Source organism: Botrytis porri, assembly GCF_014898465.1.
Source record: "Botrytis porri strain MUCL 3234 chromosome Unknown BPOR_007, whole genome shotgun sequence".
NCBI classification, from domain to species: domain Eukaryota; kingdom Fungi; phylum Ascomycota; class Leotiomycetes; order Helotiales; family Sclerotiniaceae; genus Botrytis; species Botrytis porri.
Genome location: NW_024066081.1, coordinates 456197 through 471890, shown reverse-complemented (window position 1 = coordinate 471890; position 15694 = coordinate 456197). Strand labels below are relative to the sequence as shown.

Below are 15694 nucleotides of genomic sequence, written 5' to 3'. Positions count from 1 at the left end.
AACTATATTCTAATACGCCGCCAGCCGCTCATTTGGGGTCTACTTGGCAGGTCCTCGGTCAAATCATGGCCCCATGGTATAAAACGATAAACAAACATACTTATTAACTGTTGAGTAGGTAATATGTACAGTACAAGTACAAGTACAAGTACAGTACAATCTTTCGTATCTAGGTAGTTGTCATGAATTTTGCTGGTGGGTCACTGCAATGCATGGAACATCAAACTATGGAAGTAACGGCACGAAGTACATTGCAGTCAGACAGGAAGGGCGTGTTATACCAGGAGAATAGTCAAGCATTGAAGATCTACTCCAATGAGCCTGATCATGGAGAATTCAGAAGGTAGATAGATCCATGTCAAAGGGACTTCTGTCCGAAGACTCACCTCCAAGTTTCGCCTTCTAAGCATGAGAAAGTGTATTTTGGCGAGGAATGATGGGATTGTATGCGGCTTATTGGATTCTTGCTGCGGTTCATGGTCCGGAACGGAGCCGGACTTCAGACGTGGATGATAAGAAGAAGGCGTTGCAAGATGTACGAAGTAGATGTGGATGTAGATGTGGATGTGGATGTGGATGTAGATGTGTGTGCATTGCATTGTGGGACATATCAGATATGATTCATATGAAGTCGTCAATTTGGAACATTTTCATTCTTTCCAATGAAAATGAATGAAATGTATGAAATGAATGGAGTTTGATATCAATCGCTTATTGACGGGTAACGGTTACACTCGGCAGTGACTCGGATACCAAGACCTCAAAGATATGCGGAACTGCAAGAAGATTCGTTGATTCGTATCATCAGAAGTCGCAAGCACACTCATGACCTGATAGATCGCGGTTATAAATATTCATCATTGTCAATTGGCGGTAATGTTTTATCTCTAAGGGTGGATACCGAGTCAAGGCATGTTCTTTGATCAATTAATCGGATATTTATCTCTATGTTATGTAAAATTAGGTGGTATCTCTATCTATGAACCTTTCTTTGGCTGCTTCTCTACCCTCGAACTTTTCCTTCACGTTTTGACCCATTTATGCAGTGTTTTCCTTTAATCGTTGCTCTTCTTCCAATCGTTCGCGAGTCCTTTGAGCCTCCTCGCCAATACCTTTGACTCCTTTTACGCGTTGTCTTTCTTCATACATATCTCGACTTTTCAAAATTCGTTGTACAATTTGACCAGCATTGACAAATGCAAATTCATGGTTTCCAATCTCACGATAGATTCCCATTTCCTTTGCTGCGACGTATGGATCATAGGTCAATGGCATGAAACTTGTCGGCCCATGATAGACGGCATCAGGTACTCCCCATGGAGTTGTTGTAAGATATGCCTTGGAGGGAGTAAAAGGCGCACCAAAGATGACGGCGTTGACATACTATACAAAGTTAGGATTACAATCTGAGAGAGAACTGCGGGACAATCAATACCTTGCATTGCAACACGCAAAGACCTCGTTCGTAGATATTCATGATTGGATAATTGACTCCTTTCCAGTGATTGATAACTTCATCATCGTGAACTCCAGCCACCACGAAACATGGGGCATAGTCTGCCCCTTTACCAAGACGTTCTTGTACAGCCTCTTTGTTGTACCAGCCTTCTCCCTCAGCGAGCTTTTCTTCCGCCTTTATGACTTGTCGAAGGAATTCAATATGACCCGAGGAAAAGAGATCGAAGCCACCATCAACATATACGACTCGCTGACCAGGTTTTGGGGTGGATCCTTGCATCAATAAACTGAAAACTCCCTTCTCGTTCTCGGTCTCGTCCTCCCTGGCTGCAATCGAAGCTTTCCAAAACCAAACACTTGAGCCTGGGTTAAGTCCAGTTTCGTCGGTAGCATACATTCGCATTCTTTCGGTCATAGCTTTGCCTTCAGCATGTCTCTCCTCCGGAGTTCCAGAGCCATCTTCCCCAGCCAAGAGCTTGGGAAGTGATTTGATAAAGTGCGTTCGTGTGCAGAGTAACATTCGTCCTACAAGATCTGTCGTTGAGATACTTGGCGTTCGCTTTACGACCTTGAATCTACCTGCAGCCTTGACAAATCGATAACAATCTTCCCCACTGCTGTCCGATGTAATATCATCGCCGTGAACTACATATTTGCAACCATAATGAGAAATCCATGGCAAAGAAGTAACATATGGCGCATATGATACCGACTGTGTAACCCATCTGCAGGCATCTACTGCCGCGATTCTTGAGGATATGGTATCAGTAAATCATTCCTCGTCCAATGGTCGTCCTGAATTACCGTTCTTGGAGCGTCATGACCGTAGGTCCTTTGTTCTCGAGAATTGATTCGTCTGAATGAATTCCTACAACCAACTCATTCCCCAATTGTCGTGCTTGAAGCATGGCGCCGGCATGTCCTGTCGAGGAATCAACATGTTAGCATATGGAGTCAGGGGTAAGCTTTCAACATAGCTTCCTGGAACTCTATACAAACAAACGTACCATGATGGAAGAAGTCCCAACATCCATCTACCCATATTCTATTCTCTAATATCTCAGGTGCTCCTTCACCAAATGGACCTTCTTCCTCGAGATTATTGGCCATAATTTTGAATTAATTGATTGAAAGTATTATTCTTTAGTTTTGAAGATTGATATATTTCCCAAAGGTGTTCCTTCACATGGATAAGGTTAAGAAGGGGTTGCGGGGCAGCTCCTCCCTTTACCGCTTACCAGCAGATCAAATCAATCAATCAATCAATCAAATTATTTTAATCAATCTCGTCAATCTTGTCCATGGATCACATTGTCCAAGTTCTACACAGTACCATGTAACTGGAAAAATTGGAAAATTAGAACATGAGGCTACATTCCAGAGAATATACAGCCTCGGAGATTCAAAGAAAGAAGGTGACGAAAAAGAGTCCTCCGTAACCAAAGTTTGTGAGATGCTTTGCATACCTACCTATGTTGATGTTCGAATCATCCATTCGTCAGATTTATCTACCTATCTGGGTCCTCGAGTACGAAGTATATCATTCGTGCTATTTCTTCAACGGTTCAACCACTCCAGATGAATGGATTCCGCAAAGAACCAGTTAGGAAGCTGCCATGATCATTCCATACAGCTCAGCTGTACAAATAGGCCCATAGGATGTAAGGTTAACCCCTTTCAAGCAGCCTTACCGTCTTACACCCCCCTGAACGTTGGGGTCAATAGACCGATAAAGTAGAATGGGCAGCGATACACCACCACCTATGTGGTTCTGAACAATGAAACTATTGGGTTACAGGATACCTAGATCATCTTACATATGGGACATGAAGGATAAGACCAGAGGAGTATAGATATAGACACGGTCTCCGATTCCTTCCTCTCGAATTCGATCTATAATCTCGTACTTTATTGTGCTTAGAGCTTTTTGCTTCTTCAGTCAATCCTTCCTTCTTTTTTCCAATTTTGTCTGTTGCTTTTTCCTCATCCTGCAGATTTGCTTTTTGCGGTTGAAGTCTGGGGATGAGACTTCGGTATTTCCTTTCTGATCCACTCGAATGAATAAATGATATTAGTACATTTCCCAACAGGATTTGATAATATATGTCCCTTTTAATTCCTTTTTTTGTCTCTCGTGTTACGTGCGAAGTTTTCTTTAAAAGCAGGAAGGCATACCGACGACAACGAAAGCGAAAAAGCCCCAGAAGACAACAAGTAGAGGACCTCGAGTGTGAACATTTCACTTGAAGAAAACATTGAAGGAACCCTTGGAAAGAGAAGAAAGGTAGGGGCTATTATCGGAAAATCGAACATCGAATTAGCCGATATTGTGGCGTATGATTGCGGAAAGATGCATCGACCTACACCCTCCTCAAACACCAATGGTGGACTCTTCAAAGGTGGTAATATTTTTGGGGGCAGTAAGACTCCATCTTCAAATCGTCCAAGTACTAGCGGAGGTTCCCCTAAAAGCGAGTCCAAATACAGTCCAACACATCAACCGACTCATCAACCGACTCACCAACCGAGACCATCTGTAACTGGCTTCAGTCGCAAACCCTCCTTTTCTGCATCCTCTCGCCATAATCGACGTAATAATTCCACTGCGCATTTACATTCTGCACTGCTACCTAACCTTCCATTGTTTCCCACCTCAAACTCCTCTGAAACGCATTCTGCTGCGAACAATCCCTATGTCGTACCAGTAAATCTTCCATTACCACCCTCGGATCCCCGACAGAGTATAGATAGTTACGATCGCGTTGTCTTGGCAGAAACCATCGGAGCCAATTCGTTTGGAGAAACATTACCGCGTCAATCGATAGATGCTCAATCTTTCACCTCGACGACGCCATATTCGAAGATGCTTGCTAGACCAGGCACGGGTTATCAATCCTCAGGGGGAGGACCTGCGGGACCAGGTGTGATGGCTCCAATGCAACCCGGTAGTCCTACGCTTGAGACCATAACTTACCAGCACATACAAGAGATGGCGTCGAAGAGAATATCTACTTTGGACTATTTACGAAAGGCGTATGTTTTCGCTGTCCCTTCATCGCAACTTACTCCGGAAAGATTATACTGACAAGTCAACTCGAATAGTCATGAAGGAAGGGTCTACTGGTTCAATACATTATTATTCAACAAACCGGATTTACAACGAATGCCATACTTCGATGCGCGCAAACTTGCTCGTCGTGCGACGAATTATCTTCTTCTCGGTCTTTCACTCCCTGCAATCCTCGACCTCAATTCTTCAAGTCCTTCCGAATTTCTGCGCACGCTCAACGCGCTTCTCGGCGAATTCGAATCTTTTCAACAAGCGCATCCACCAGATGGATCGACATCTTCTTCATTATCACGCGGAAGATTCCCCCAAATGTTCAAGCGCTCAACTATGATTCCAAGTAAAGGACGACGCACAAGTTCTGCAACCGAAATAGGATTACCGATGGGCAACGATGTCTCGGATACGAAATCTATCAATGGTAGTACATCGAGTGGAGGTGGAAATGGCGCACCATCATTCCCAGCAAGTGAGAACGATTTACTACCAGGGGAGGAATATACACATCTCTTAACACCATCTTTACCATTCGATCCCGATTTCTACGAGACATTCGCGACATTATGCGATGTATTGATTGATTGTTATACAAGGTTGATGAGCCTGGTATCGTCACCAAAAGAGTGCAGTCCACAGATTGCGGAACTATTTACCAAGGCGGATGCTAGAGTAAGGAAGATTATCGTGCAGGGAGTAGTAAAGGAATTCGAGGACAGCAGCAGAGGTGGTGTAAAGAGTGAAGTTGCGGGCGTTGGAAGAGTGGTTCTGGGCGGGCTCATGTGAAGGATATTGTTTACTATTGCATTTTGTGGGTGGATTAACGGCTTGATACCATATGAGGATTATGACGGGTTGGGAAATTTAAAGGAGTAAAGCGGCGTCATTTGCATACATCTGCATCACTACGTCTTTGAATTTTGGGAATATCAAGTGCACATCAGATATATGGAGGTTAATATAATATTATTACTAGATAGATTTGATTGACAAAAAGGAAAAAAGCTTTGTGAAGTTCATCAGACACCATAACGCAATTGTGGTCATCAAATTATGAGCCGCTTTTTACACGGCTCAATTCAGTGCTTGACTCTATTTGGTAATCATCACCTGAACTGCTTTTATGATCGCAACAAAGTCCAGCTCCTGCGACAGAGCTTCTAAGATGAATGACTTACAATCAAGGACGAACCTTTCGGTGAAGAAAGGGTTAGAGTTTGGTATCCCGATCTTCAGTCAAAACATCTTTGCTTTCCTATAAGCTATAGACTCAAAAAATGTAGTTGAACTTCTCGCATCAAGAATAAGCCCCATCGAGTTACTTTCCCAGCTTTGCAGCAAAGGAAAGCAATCGCATAACTGTCAATCTCGACGAATAGCCTCGACTACCATTGGCACTCCTACCCCAATCAAGAACATGTCTTCCACCTCCCATTACCACTCTTCTCTAAGTCAATTGGAAACATTACACAGAAGCTCGGACTCATATCTTCATCCATGTGGTCTCCCATGCTCCGAATCCAAGTGTCAAGAAGCCTCGTGGCAATAGTAATAACGGCAAAAGGATGGATGAAATTGAAGGTAAAGAATTGGTAGAAGAGAAGCCGCAAGTGCTTCTATGGCGGCGCGTTTCCGCAATCCTAACTTTTAGAAAGAAGGGTGTCCGGGGACTTTCTCCCAAAGCATAAGAGTAGAATGAAACATCGATGAAGATATTTCTGTTTGTGTGCTTCGAATGCGATTCTTTGAGCGAGAAGTTGTAGAAAAAAAGGAAGGAGAGAATTCTCCATGGAAAATTTAAATTTTGTAGTGGATGGGAAAATTTGTGCGGCCGCTAGTGTGCAGCTGCTAGCTAACATCATTAGCGCGGATTTTCAACATGAGCTTTCGATGCCTGGAGAAGCCGTCTTTTTTAATTACGTGCACGCAAAACAGGTGAAATTGAAATTGTTCGACGACCAACGCCAACGAACGCGAACCGACGCGAAAAAGCTTCTTTTCTCGAGACGGCGCATACTACTGAGACGATTTTGCAGATATTTACAAGCAATTATGGCTGGATTATTTGGTTCTGCGGCTACCACAACCTCGACGAGCGCGGCCAATACTCTCGGTGATCTTTCGAAAGACATTCCTCTCAATAATCCTCCCGAGGATAGTATTTCCGATCTTGCCTTTTCGCCGGTTTCCGAACATCTAGCGGTCGCATCGTGGGATAAGAAAGTGAGGATCTATGAGATCTTGTCGAGCGGACAGAGTGAAGGCAGGGCATTATTTGATTTCGAAGGGCCGGTCTTTAGTTGTCACTGGTCAAAGGTATGTATATGTTTTAGCTGAAGCTCTCAAGAATGTACACTGACAAAGTCGAATAGGATGGAAAGAAAGTCGTTGGAGCCGGAGCAGACAAAACTGCGCGTGTTATGGATCTTGAAAGCAATCAAACAGTATCGCAAGTTGCCGCGCATGATCAACCTATAAAATCCGCGCGATTCTTCACTGCCCCTCAAACAAACGGCGAGATGCTGGTGACCGGATCTTGGGACAATACCATTAAGTATTGGGATTTGAGGACTCCTAATCCGGTCATCTCGGTGAACATGAACCACAAAGTCTATACCCTAGATGTACAGAAGAATGTTTTGGTTGTTGGAACCGCAGACCGATTTATCAATATTATCGATTTGAACATGCCAGATAAGATTAAGAAGACCATTCAAAGTCCGTTGAAATGGCAAACTAGAGTCATTAGCTTGTTTCCAGATGCTTCTGGTTTCGCCGTTGGAAGTATTGAAGGAAGATGTGCCATTCAATATGTTGAAGACAAGGACGCCAGGTATGCAATCTTTCTCTCGAACGCATCTTTCACAAACCCTCACTAACATATTAAAGCATGAACTTCTCTTTCAAATGTCACCGCGACCCACCCTCAAATAACATGACCAACGTCTACTCCGTAAACGCGATATCCTTCCACCCCATCCACGGTACTTTCAGCACTGCCGGTTCCGACGGCACTTTCCATTTCTGGGACGGAATCGCCAAGCATAGATTGAAGGGATACCCAACCGTCGGGGGAACCATCTCAGCTACAGCCTTCAACCACACCGGAAACATTTTTGCCTATGCCGTTAGCTACGATTGGAGTAAGGGTTACGCAAGCAACACACCACAGTACCCAAATAAGATTATGTTACATCCCGTAAACGCGGATGAGTGCAAGCCTAGACCAAGTGTCAAGAAGAGGTAGATGGAGATGTGATGCGATTACACTATGAGAATTTCGTGAGGGAAAATTGGCGAGATGATAAATAAAGATATAGGGGCGAGAATTCCAAGGCCCGAGGGCATCCCTCTTTGATCCTAGAAGATGGCATGTGAATTGAGTTGAATTGAATTGAAGGAGGCATAGATGTAGTCCTAGACCGAGCGTTTCAAGATCAGGACCTAATCAAGCAAGGGGAGGGGGGAGCGGGATGCCACAGTTATACAAGAAAGATGAAGTCATTGCAGAGGAGTTTTAAGGCGGTCACAGGGTGATCAATAGGATTCCAAAATTAGGTCATATAGGTAGTAATGATATGAAGCGTGTTCAAAGTCAACCATATAACATATCTCACACTTATGCACTCCTAAAATTCAGTGATAGGATACACGAGTGTGATAGAACCGAATGTCTTACGATGCATCAATGCTTTAATTTCATTTCCATTTGAACTCCCCCAGTTCCCACAATGCAGTCCAATCGAAACAAGTCTAGAATAGTAATAGTAACAGTAACATACCCATTGCGCCGATTGCCCAAATCTCAAAAGACGCCCGTACTAATGCTCATACGGATAAAAGAAAATTCTGTCTTGCTCATCCTCCAACTCGTCATACGTATAGTGCAATAGACTATGAGTAACTCTTTTCTTTGCCCTTGCCATTCCTCCTTGTAGTGCCTTCATCATCACTTGCACTTCCAACGCTATATCTATCTCTATCCATATCGTCTGTAGGTGACTTCACGTGTAGTTCATCCAATTCGCTTTCATCAAAATCCGCTGCCTCCACATCTCTCGCCGTTCGTTTATTGCGGAAATTTTCAAGACCTGCTGCGCCTCTAGGACCACTCCTCGCGCCTGCCAAAGCCATAGGAGTGTCACCTCCGAAAATTCCAGCGTAGCCAGCACGTTGGCGTCGTTCGCGCCAGATGTAATAGCCCCATGCTGAAGCGGCGATAATGACGATCACTAGGACGGTCTCACCAGATTTATAGTAGGCATTCCATTTCGCGGCTTCCAAACGCTCCTCTTCGGCTTGGGTAGCAGCAGTGCTATTAGGATGACCGCCAACAGATGTCTCCAGACCCTTCTCGCCGTCGATACGACTATCAGTTGGGGCGCCACCAATGCTAGCAATATCCACTTGCATAAATCTGTCAAGCATATCTCGGGTACGTCGTGCATAATCGAAGGGTACCATGTGAGACGAATTGTAGAAGAGGACATAAGTCAAGTTGCGTGCCTCTTGCCAGAAACCCGCTGCCTCGCCTTCAAATTCCCAATCCCGACGTGGTGCCCATGTTCCGGATCCAAGTTCAAATCCTTTGCCACCGTTCCATTCCATATTGCTGATCATTTCTTCAGTGCCTATGTGGTTGCAAATCAAATCCTCAGCACCGGAAAATAGTATGGTGGGGACTTCTTTGAGAAGGTCTGGTAAAATCTGAATGGAAGGTTTTGAGTGGGTAGCTCTGAAAGCGCTACCAACAGCACCGTTACACTCAGTCCATCCAGTCCTCTTTTCAGGTGAAATATGGAGAGCTGTAACCACGTCCGTTCGGCGGAGATAAGGTGTAACATTGACCAAATCAGGAGGCCAATTCATACCACAACTTGGGTAGGAGTCCTTCAACCTCACATCGTACATGTTATAGCATTGCATATTGCCATCTGAGCCCTTGGTTTGAGTGGTCGACAAAATCTCTTGTAAAATCTGTTCGCACTGACCATTGTCGACCCTGTCTCTTCCGCCATTCTCATTCAATAACTTGGTGCAAATGGCTTGTTGGGACTCCAATTTCTTTGCCTTCTCACTATCCTTCTTGACTAGCCCCTTCTCATATGCGAATGGTAGATAGGCCATGTATTGTTCAACCGGTGAAATCCATCCATTACCAATTAGCATTCCCTTCATTTGCCATGGATGTTTTGTATCGGGTTTCTTGTTTCGTTCCAGGATGGCTTTTGTAATGTAGGGAATGTGTTGTCCTGCATAAGATTCTCCCGCAATGTACAACTTTGAAGTAGTTAGTGATCCGCATAGTAATGATTGAATGGGATTATACTCACATCATCATGCTCATACTCTGGGAATAGCGCAAACCATTTCTCCAAGAATTGAACGAATTGATCGGCCATCTCGGGCAAATCATGAACGTAGCTGTCCGAGTCCACGAAACTAAATCCTGTTCCTACGGGATTATCTACGAACATTACATTCGCAAATTCATCCCAAGAACCTGGATTGTACTCGAGTTTTGGTCCATTGGATCCATCCTTAACTCTATAAGGACCAATTTCCATTAAAGCTCCATCTTCAGAACTGCAACCTGGACCTCCATTCAGCCAAATTACGGTGCGCTGTTTGTTCGCAATGTGTCTATTCTGAAAATGCCAAAAGAATATGTTTCCATGATGATCAGGGGTGACTTCGATGTGTCTGTAAGCTTGTGTTAGCTTTATCTCTGATATGGAGAATGTAACTTACCCAGCATGCATCTTGAGTAAGGGCCCAGGCGGAGCGCCCGGCAGCGAATGAACAAAATAATCCCCAGCAGACTTATCTGCCTGACCCAGCGAGGGCATCAATGATATGGATAATAATCCCCATACTGTCAGCAAGGCCGAACTGGTTCTGGAAGTGAGAGGCCGCATTATCAATATTCAGCCCTTGGTGTTCGTTCCAATTCGTAAACAGACAACCCAGAAAAGGGTATCTCAAAAGGGTGTGTATAGGAGTCGCGTAGTCGCGAATTACCAATATCCTATCATCCGCCGATGGTATCGAGATGAGAAAGATGAATTTTTAAAGTGTGTCAGAATGTGGACACAGTTGATATTGATCTGCTTTTGGGGGATTCGCGGCTTTGTTGTTACTTAATACTGATACAGGAATGATTGTTAGGGACACTCCATATCGCTAGATTCCTTTACCCGCTATTGGACCCTAGCGATGTGAAACACTGTGACAGGTTCGGAATGCTCAAGAATAGATTTTAAGTGGGGATGATTACGAAATCAATGCGTATCTTGAGGAAATCTGAAATTGCATTTATCATATCAAGGGCTATAGGTACAGCTCTTGTGAGGCAATGCAATGTACTTGTTAAAGTGCAGTATGATTTTTCCGAAAGTTTTCGGTCGTCGCCGACTTTACAAACTTTACAAAGAAAATCCATCAACTATTCACCTATTGTGACCCGTTCTCGGACTTCCCTTGCTCGAATTCATTGTCTTTGAACAGATCCACCTATGAATAAGAGTGTTTCGCATATTGATGTCCTATGGTCCTAGGCCGCTGCGACATGACCTGGACCTTCAGAAGCTAAAAAATTGTAGGCCTAAGAAGCTAATTTGGTCTAGAAGAACCCTCTGAAGCCCAACATTCTCTGTACTTTGGTAGAGGGGAAAACTTTATTGCTAATTGTGGTCCAAAGATGTTAATGCCTGTATTTCCATCATTTCTCAGGATTATTTGTACCCCTATGTTCAGCAAAGCTCAAGTGAGCAAGTTTCTAGAACTGCGGAACGACATTTGGTGTGTATGATCTCATATTAGCCTCTGGACTTCTGATGTTCACTTGGAGCTATGAAAACAATGCGGTGGCATATCATAACACTTTGCTACCCCGTGCTAATGTGCTTTGTATTTAGATATCTCACGGAATTTCCATTATAATCTCCTAAAACATGTCACCAAATCCCTTTTCCGTGTCTGTCTTAATAAGTTCAACCATTCCCTATGTTCTCGATTAATTTCTGCGCATAGATAACCCATTTCAAGAATCGTGAGCTTACCTCTGGCATGATGGGTTTTCCCTCGGCGTCCTTCACGTAACGAAAAGGCATTTCTGTACTCTCATTCTTGTTGACCCGAAGTTCTGGGTAGTCAACGTAAGGAATCTTGTCCAACGGAACTACAAACAAGTCAGCATACAGCTTCTGAGTGATAGGAGGAAGGCCGAATCAGCTGACTGACTTTTATCTTGAGTAACCATTCTTGTACAACGAACTGCAGTATCAGTTGTCAATTGGATGGGGCCAAGCCGACGGCCTTCGAAGCCTTTCTTTCGCAGTTCAGAAGTTCGATCTCTAGGTGGATCATCTCCTAGAGCACAGCATATTAGCAACTACTTTATGTAGATAAGGCAAATGCGGTGTACCAACCTAAGATTCCGCCAAAAAGGAAAACGTCAAACAGGTCGCCATCTTCTGGACTCAATTCCTTAGTGGCTGCTGGATCAAGCAAGCACACACGAGACTTGTTTTCGACATATAAGGTTTCGACACTCCGGTCATCTGCAGTGAAACCCGGCACGGCCTTCAAGACCTCGGGTAAGGTCAAGGTGGGAGGAATTGACGACAGGCAAAATTTAGCACCGGCCTGATTAGACTCTTTGGCTATGGTGATATATTCAAGCTCAGACCATGGTCCCAGTTCGTCATCGAGGTGCTCGACGATGTAGGTTTTTTGGGTCATCTTCAGATAGATATCTTAGCTGGATACTGATATAGATTTCAAGCTTGATTAACAGGAGAGACCAATAGGAAAGTGTGCAAGGGTAAAAGCAGAGCAATGAATCGGAAATAATCCCCAGTAGATGGTGGCTCAGGTGAAGTAAGTTTTGCTTTGTTGCGGGGTAAAGAGTCCCAAGGGATGGCTAAATGATCGATGATTGTATATGGTTGTTGAACTCTGACTCGTGGTAACAGGAGGCTACCCCTTGTGCGAGGAGCTTTCTTCAAACTTTTGGAAAAAAAAAAGATAAAAGATGCAAAGATGTGCGGGGATCTGAGTGAAATTGATCTCGTGATTGTATATTGAGAACTGTGAAAGCCAATCGAATTAACCTTTTCCTTGAGTCCTCAGGTTGATCTTTGCGTATCTACACCGTAAATATACGGCAGTAGAAAGAGGATGTATGCGTGGCTTACAAGGGGTAAAGGGAAGAAACGATCCAAGGTTAGAGAGACATAGATCCCTTGGTAGTTCTGTGCCAGTTTGATAAGGGGAATGCAGAAAGGTAGCCACTTAAAGGAGAGAGATATATGTGCATGTGTATTTTGATACGTACATTGATTAGAATGATATAGTAGTATGTATACCTTGATACCCTCGAAAGCTTCTTTCCTGAGTCACTTCCCGAATTCTTCTTCTTTTTCTTCTTCCTCTTCTTGATTTTGATCTTATCTCAGCTGTTCGATCAGATTTTTTACTCTCTCAAGCAAAAAGGTCTGGATGTCGAAATTCTGCAATTGAGCCCAGCCAAGCGAGCAAAAAAGTGTACCCCACCATACCCATCCATACCTTTAACACAACCCACCCATCAACGCTATCGGTCATTCTGAGCTGTCCATAATACCCTTTTCCCCTCCAAGGAATATTCTCTTGTGCAACTCAATTTCGAAACAAAAATCATAAGATCTTTATATTTCTCACTCCAAATCGTTACTCAGATAACTCAAAGTACAATCTTCCAAATCTGTCTCTCTTTCTATGCGATTCACCACTTCCTCTTGAATCCACTCATTAACCGCAAATTGATACCCAATCGCTCACACTACGGTTGTGCCTTCGGTGGTTATTTAAAGGGTACAGTAGGAGTACATCTTTCGAACGACAAAGAAGACAGAGAGGTAAACAACCATTTGATTACAAAATAATCTCGACTTCGGATACAGAAATAGAAATCCATACGATTTAATTCTCGAAAACCTATTAAATCCATCCAAATTCTCCCAATCCGAATTCAAAAGAAACTCGCCCGAATTTCATTTCATCCCCAAGATGAACCCTTTGCAAAAGAACAAGATCGATATTGCGGTAAGTAGTAACCATTCAATCTCTCTCTTCACTCAACTTGAATTTATCATACCGTTCAATTTATTGACTCTTCGACCCCGCAGTCCCTCTCCCCGGATGAGCAACGACTCTTCCGCCTCTATGGCAAACTCCCTAGCAAAGCCGATCATTTAGCCAAACAACTCAAGGAACGCAAATATTTCGATTCTGGCGACTATGCGCTCTCCAAAGCCGGCAAGGCCTCTTCCGTCGACACTGGTAGCGTTGGATCTGAACATCCTCTCCCAGAAAACATCCCCCATCTCTCATCTCCCAGCGTTGGCAATGCCGCACAAGGTGGTTCTGGCAATACAAATGTTGGACCTGGCTCTGCACATCATGGTAGCATTGCGGGATTGGGATTGGGTCAGCAGAGTGGAAGTCCAGTGAAAGAGAGCAGTTATTTGCACCGCGAGACAAGCATTGATGAGGCAGATAAGAAGAATGATGCAAACACACAGCAAGCAGGAGAGGGCAGTGTTAGTCCACCAGTTGTCCAGGGAGGTATTCCAATCAATGGTTAAGGGTATTTTTGTGGGAGAATTTACTACGTGTGCGTACGCGCGGGATTCGGCGTTTTGGGCTATTCAATGATATGATGATCTTGATGGTTTAAGGGGATGGCGCATTCTCTGTACATTTTCGTTTTTTATGCCAGGTATGATAGTCGAGCTAAATGCCAATACGAAACGATGGATTTAAAGGCTGTCAATACATCAAGTCATTTTCTTTGAGATTCCAATGTGTATGGACTCATTGATCTGGGTTCTATATTTCTTGAACCTATCTAACCTTTTGGCTTTTGATACCGAACAACGCCTCATAATAATGGTTTTCATGACTTTTGTGAATCTCACAAATCAACAGCTGTTGCTGCCATCTTACTTGCTCCATCGAAAGTCTTGTTTCCTCCAATGAATCCTGCTGCATGAACGAAAACTCCTCCTGGGATTTCAGTAATTTGAGATAATTCCTCGTCTCTGAAACCTCTCCATGCCTCAGGCAACGGCTTTCTGCTTTGGAAAGAGTCCTTAGTGACTGGTACACATTGAATTCTCCATTTAGCATCTGGACGTGGGTTTTCGGGGTAGAGAACGTAGAGTACTTTATTCTCGCTGTTCTCTTGATCTTCGAGGGTGTAGAGATGATCCTTCCATGGAACAGACTGACCATCAAATACCAATATTCTTCCCTTCGAATCGTATTGTAGGCGTTTGGCATATGCTTGTTGGACAATTGATCGTGCTGGTAACCATGATTTTGTATAGTAATCCAAGTCTCTTGAAAATTCTTCACCCATTCTAGTACTGGCTACCAAGAATTTCTCATCTTCTGCTTTTTGGGCCTCAACGGGATCAGATGGGGTGGGGTCATTCCAGTTTGGGTTCAATCTGGATACCATAGCACCTAACGAGAATCCTCCATCACTAAACTTCTTCTCTAAGCCGGCGGCGGAAATGGCTTTTGGGTCGTAGACTGAAATACCGTTATCGTGAGCATCAAGTGCTTCAATAAAGCTTTCGTAAATTTTTCTCCAGATAACAGCAACTTCTTCCGCATCTTCGGCGACCCCTAAATGTTGTGCAATAATCGCCTTGCCATAGTGCATATACACTAACCCCGCAGAAGAGAGCTTGGTAGGACGATTTGGGAAGGTAGTATCGAAAGTACGTTGGTGGTGATCGTATCTCTTGGTCTCGTCGTTATATTCACCTCCCACATCAACCACGGTATGACAAGTCTCTAAAAGTTTAGGATCCCGAGTTCGAATAAGCTCCGAAGATTGATAAGTTGGGAGAAGTCGAAGCATGTAAACAGCTAAGGCTTCATCTGCGTGAAAATGGCCATTGTGAGTACCGATGGTAACGGGAGACGTCTTGAGTCTTTTTGCTGCTGTTTCTGCCATTTTGATTGTATTTCTAAACATTCAAAATCGATAGCTAGTGATGAAATGGTGTATGTTTGTGATTGGAAAAGTCAAGAGAAGGAGGGGTCAAATTTTGGGTCCAAGTTTCTCCAAGCATTGAACTCCTCCAAAATGTCCAGACTAATCTACAAAGATGACAA

General features: G+C 43.8%; 7 protein-coding genes across 7 annotated transcripts; 3 read left to right on the top strand and 4 right to left on the bottom strand.

The window, feature by feature from the left end:
* Positions 1-1038: 1038 nt before the first annotated feature.
* On the bottom strand, positions 1039-2568 carry EAF01_005498 (uncharacterized protein; the record flags this gene model as incomplete). The annotated part of the gene is made up of 4 exons (XM_038913751.1): positions 1039-1383; positions 1436-2207; positions 2263-2380; positions 2466-2568. 4 exons carry the CDS (start codon positions 2566-2568, stop codon positions 1039-1041), a joined length of 1338 nt encoding a protein of 445 aa, XP_038770200.1.
* Positions 2569-3808: 1240 nt separating this feature from the next.
* Positions 3809-5308, top strand: EAF01_005497 (uncharacterized protein; the record flags this gene model as incomplete). The annotated part of the gene is made up of 2 exons (XM_038913750.1): positions 3809-4491; positions 4561-5308. 2 exons carry the CDS (start codon positions 3809-3811, stop codon positions 5306-5308), a joined length of 1431 nt encoding a protein of 476 aa, XP_038770199.1.
* Positions 5309-6574: 1266 nt separating this feature from the next.
* Positions 6575-7769, top strand: EAF01_005496 (uncharacterized protein; the record flags this gene model as incomplete). Its single annotated transcript, XM_038913749.1, has 3 exons — positions 6575-6838; positions 6895-7355; positions 7412-7769. The coding sequence occupies 3 exons, from the start codon at positions 6575-6577 to the stop codon at positions 7767-7769; spliced, it is 1083 nt and encodes a 360-aa protein (XP_038770198.1).
* A 647-nt stretch (positions 7770-8416) lies between these two features.
* EAF01_005495 (uncharacterized protein) lies at positions 8417-10440 on the bottom strand (the record flags this gene model as incomplete). The annotated part of the gene is made up of 3 exons (XM_038913748.1): positions 8417-9802; positions 9856-10225; positions 10274-10440. 3 exons carry the CDS (start codon positions 10438-10440, stop codon positions 8417-8419), a joined length of 1923 nt encoding a protein of 640 aa, XP_038770197.1.
* A 1028-nt stretch (positions 10441-11468) lies between these two features.
* Positions 11469-12265, bottom strand: EAF01_005494 (uncharacterized protein; the record flags this gene model as incomplete). Its single annotated transcript, XM_038913747.1, has 4 exons — positions 11469-11525; positions 11584-11702; positions 11765-11893; positions 11953-12265. 4 exons carry the CDS (start codon positions 12263-12265, stop codon positions 11469-11471), a joined length of 618 nt encoding a protein of 205 aa, XP_038770196.1.
* Positions 12266-13573: 1308 nt separating this feature from the next.
* EAF01_005493 (uncharacterized protein) lies at positions 13574-14151 on the top strand (the record flags this gene model as incomplete). Its single annotated transcript, XM_038913746.1, has 2 exons — positions 13574-13609; positions 13693-14151. The coding sequence occupies 2 exons, from the start codon at positions 13574-13576 to the stop codon at positions 14149-14151; spliced, it is 495 nt and encodes a 164-aa protein (XP_038770195.1).
* Positions 14152-14480: 329 nt separating this feature from the next.
* EAF01_005492 (uncharacterized protein) lies at positions 14481-15533 on the bottom strand (the record flags this gene model as incomplete). Its single annotated transcript, XM_038913745.1, has 1 exon — positions 14481-15533. One exon carries the CDS (start codon positions 15531-15533, stop codon positions 14481-14483), a length of 1053 nt encoding a protein of 350 aa, XP_038770194.1.
* Positions 15534-15694: the final 161 nt, after the last annotated feature.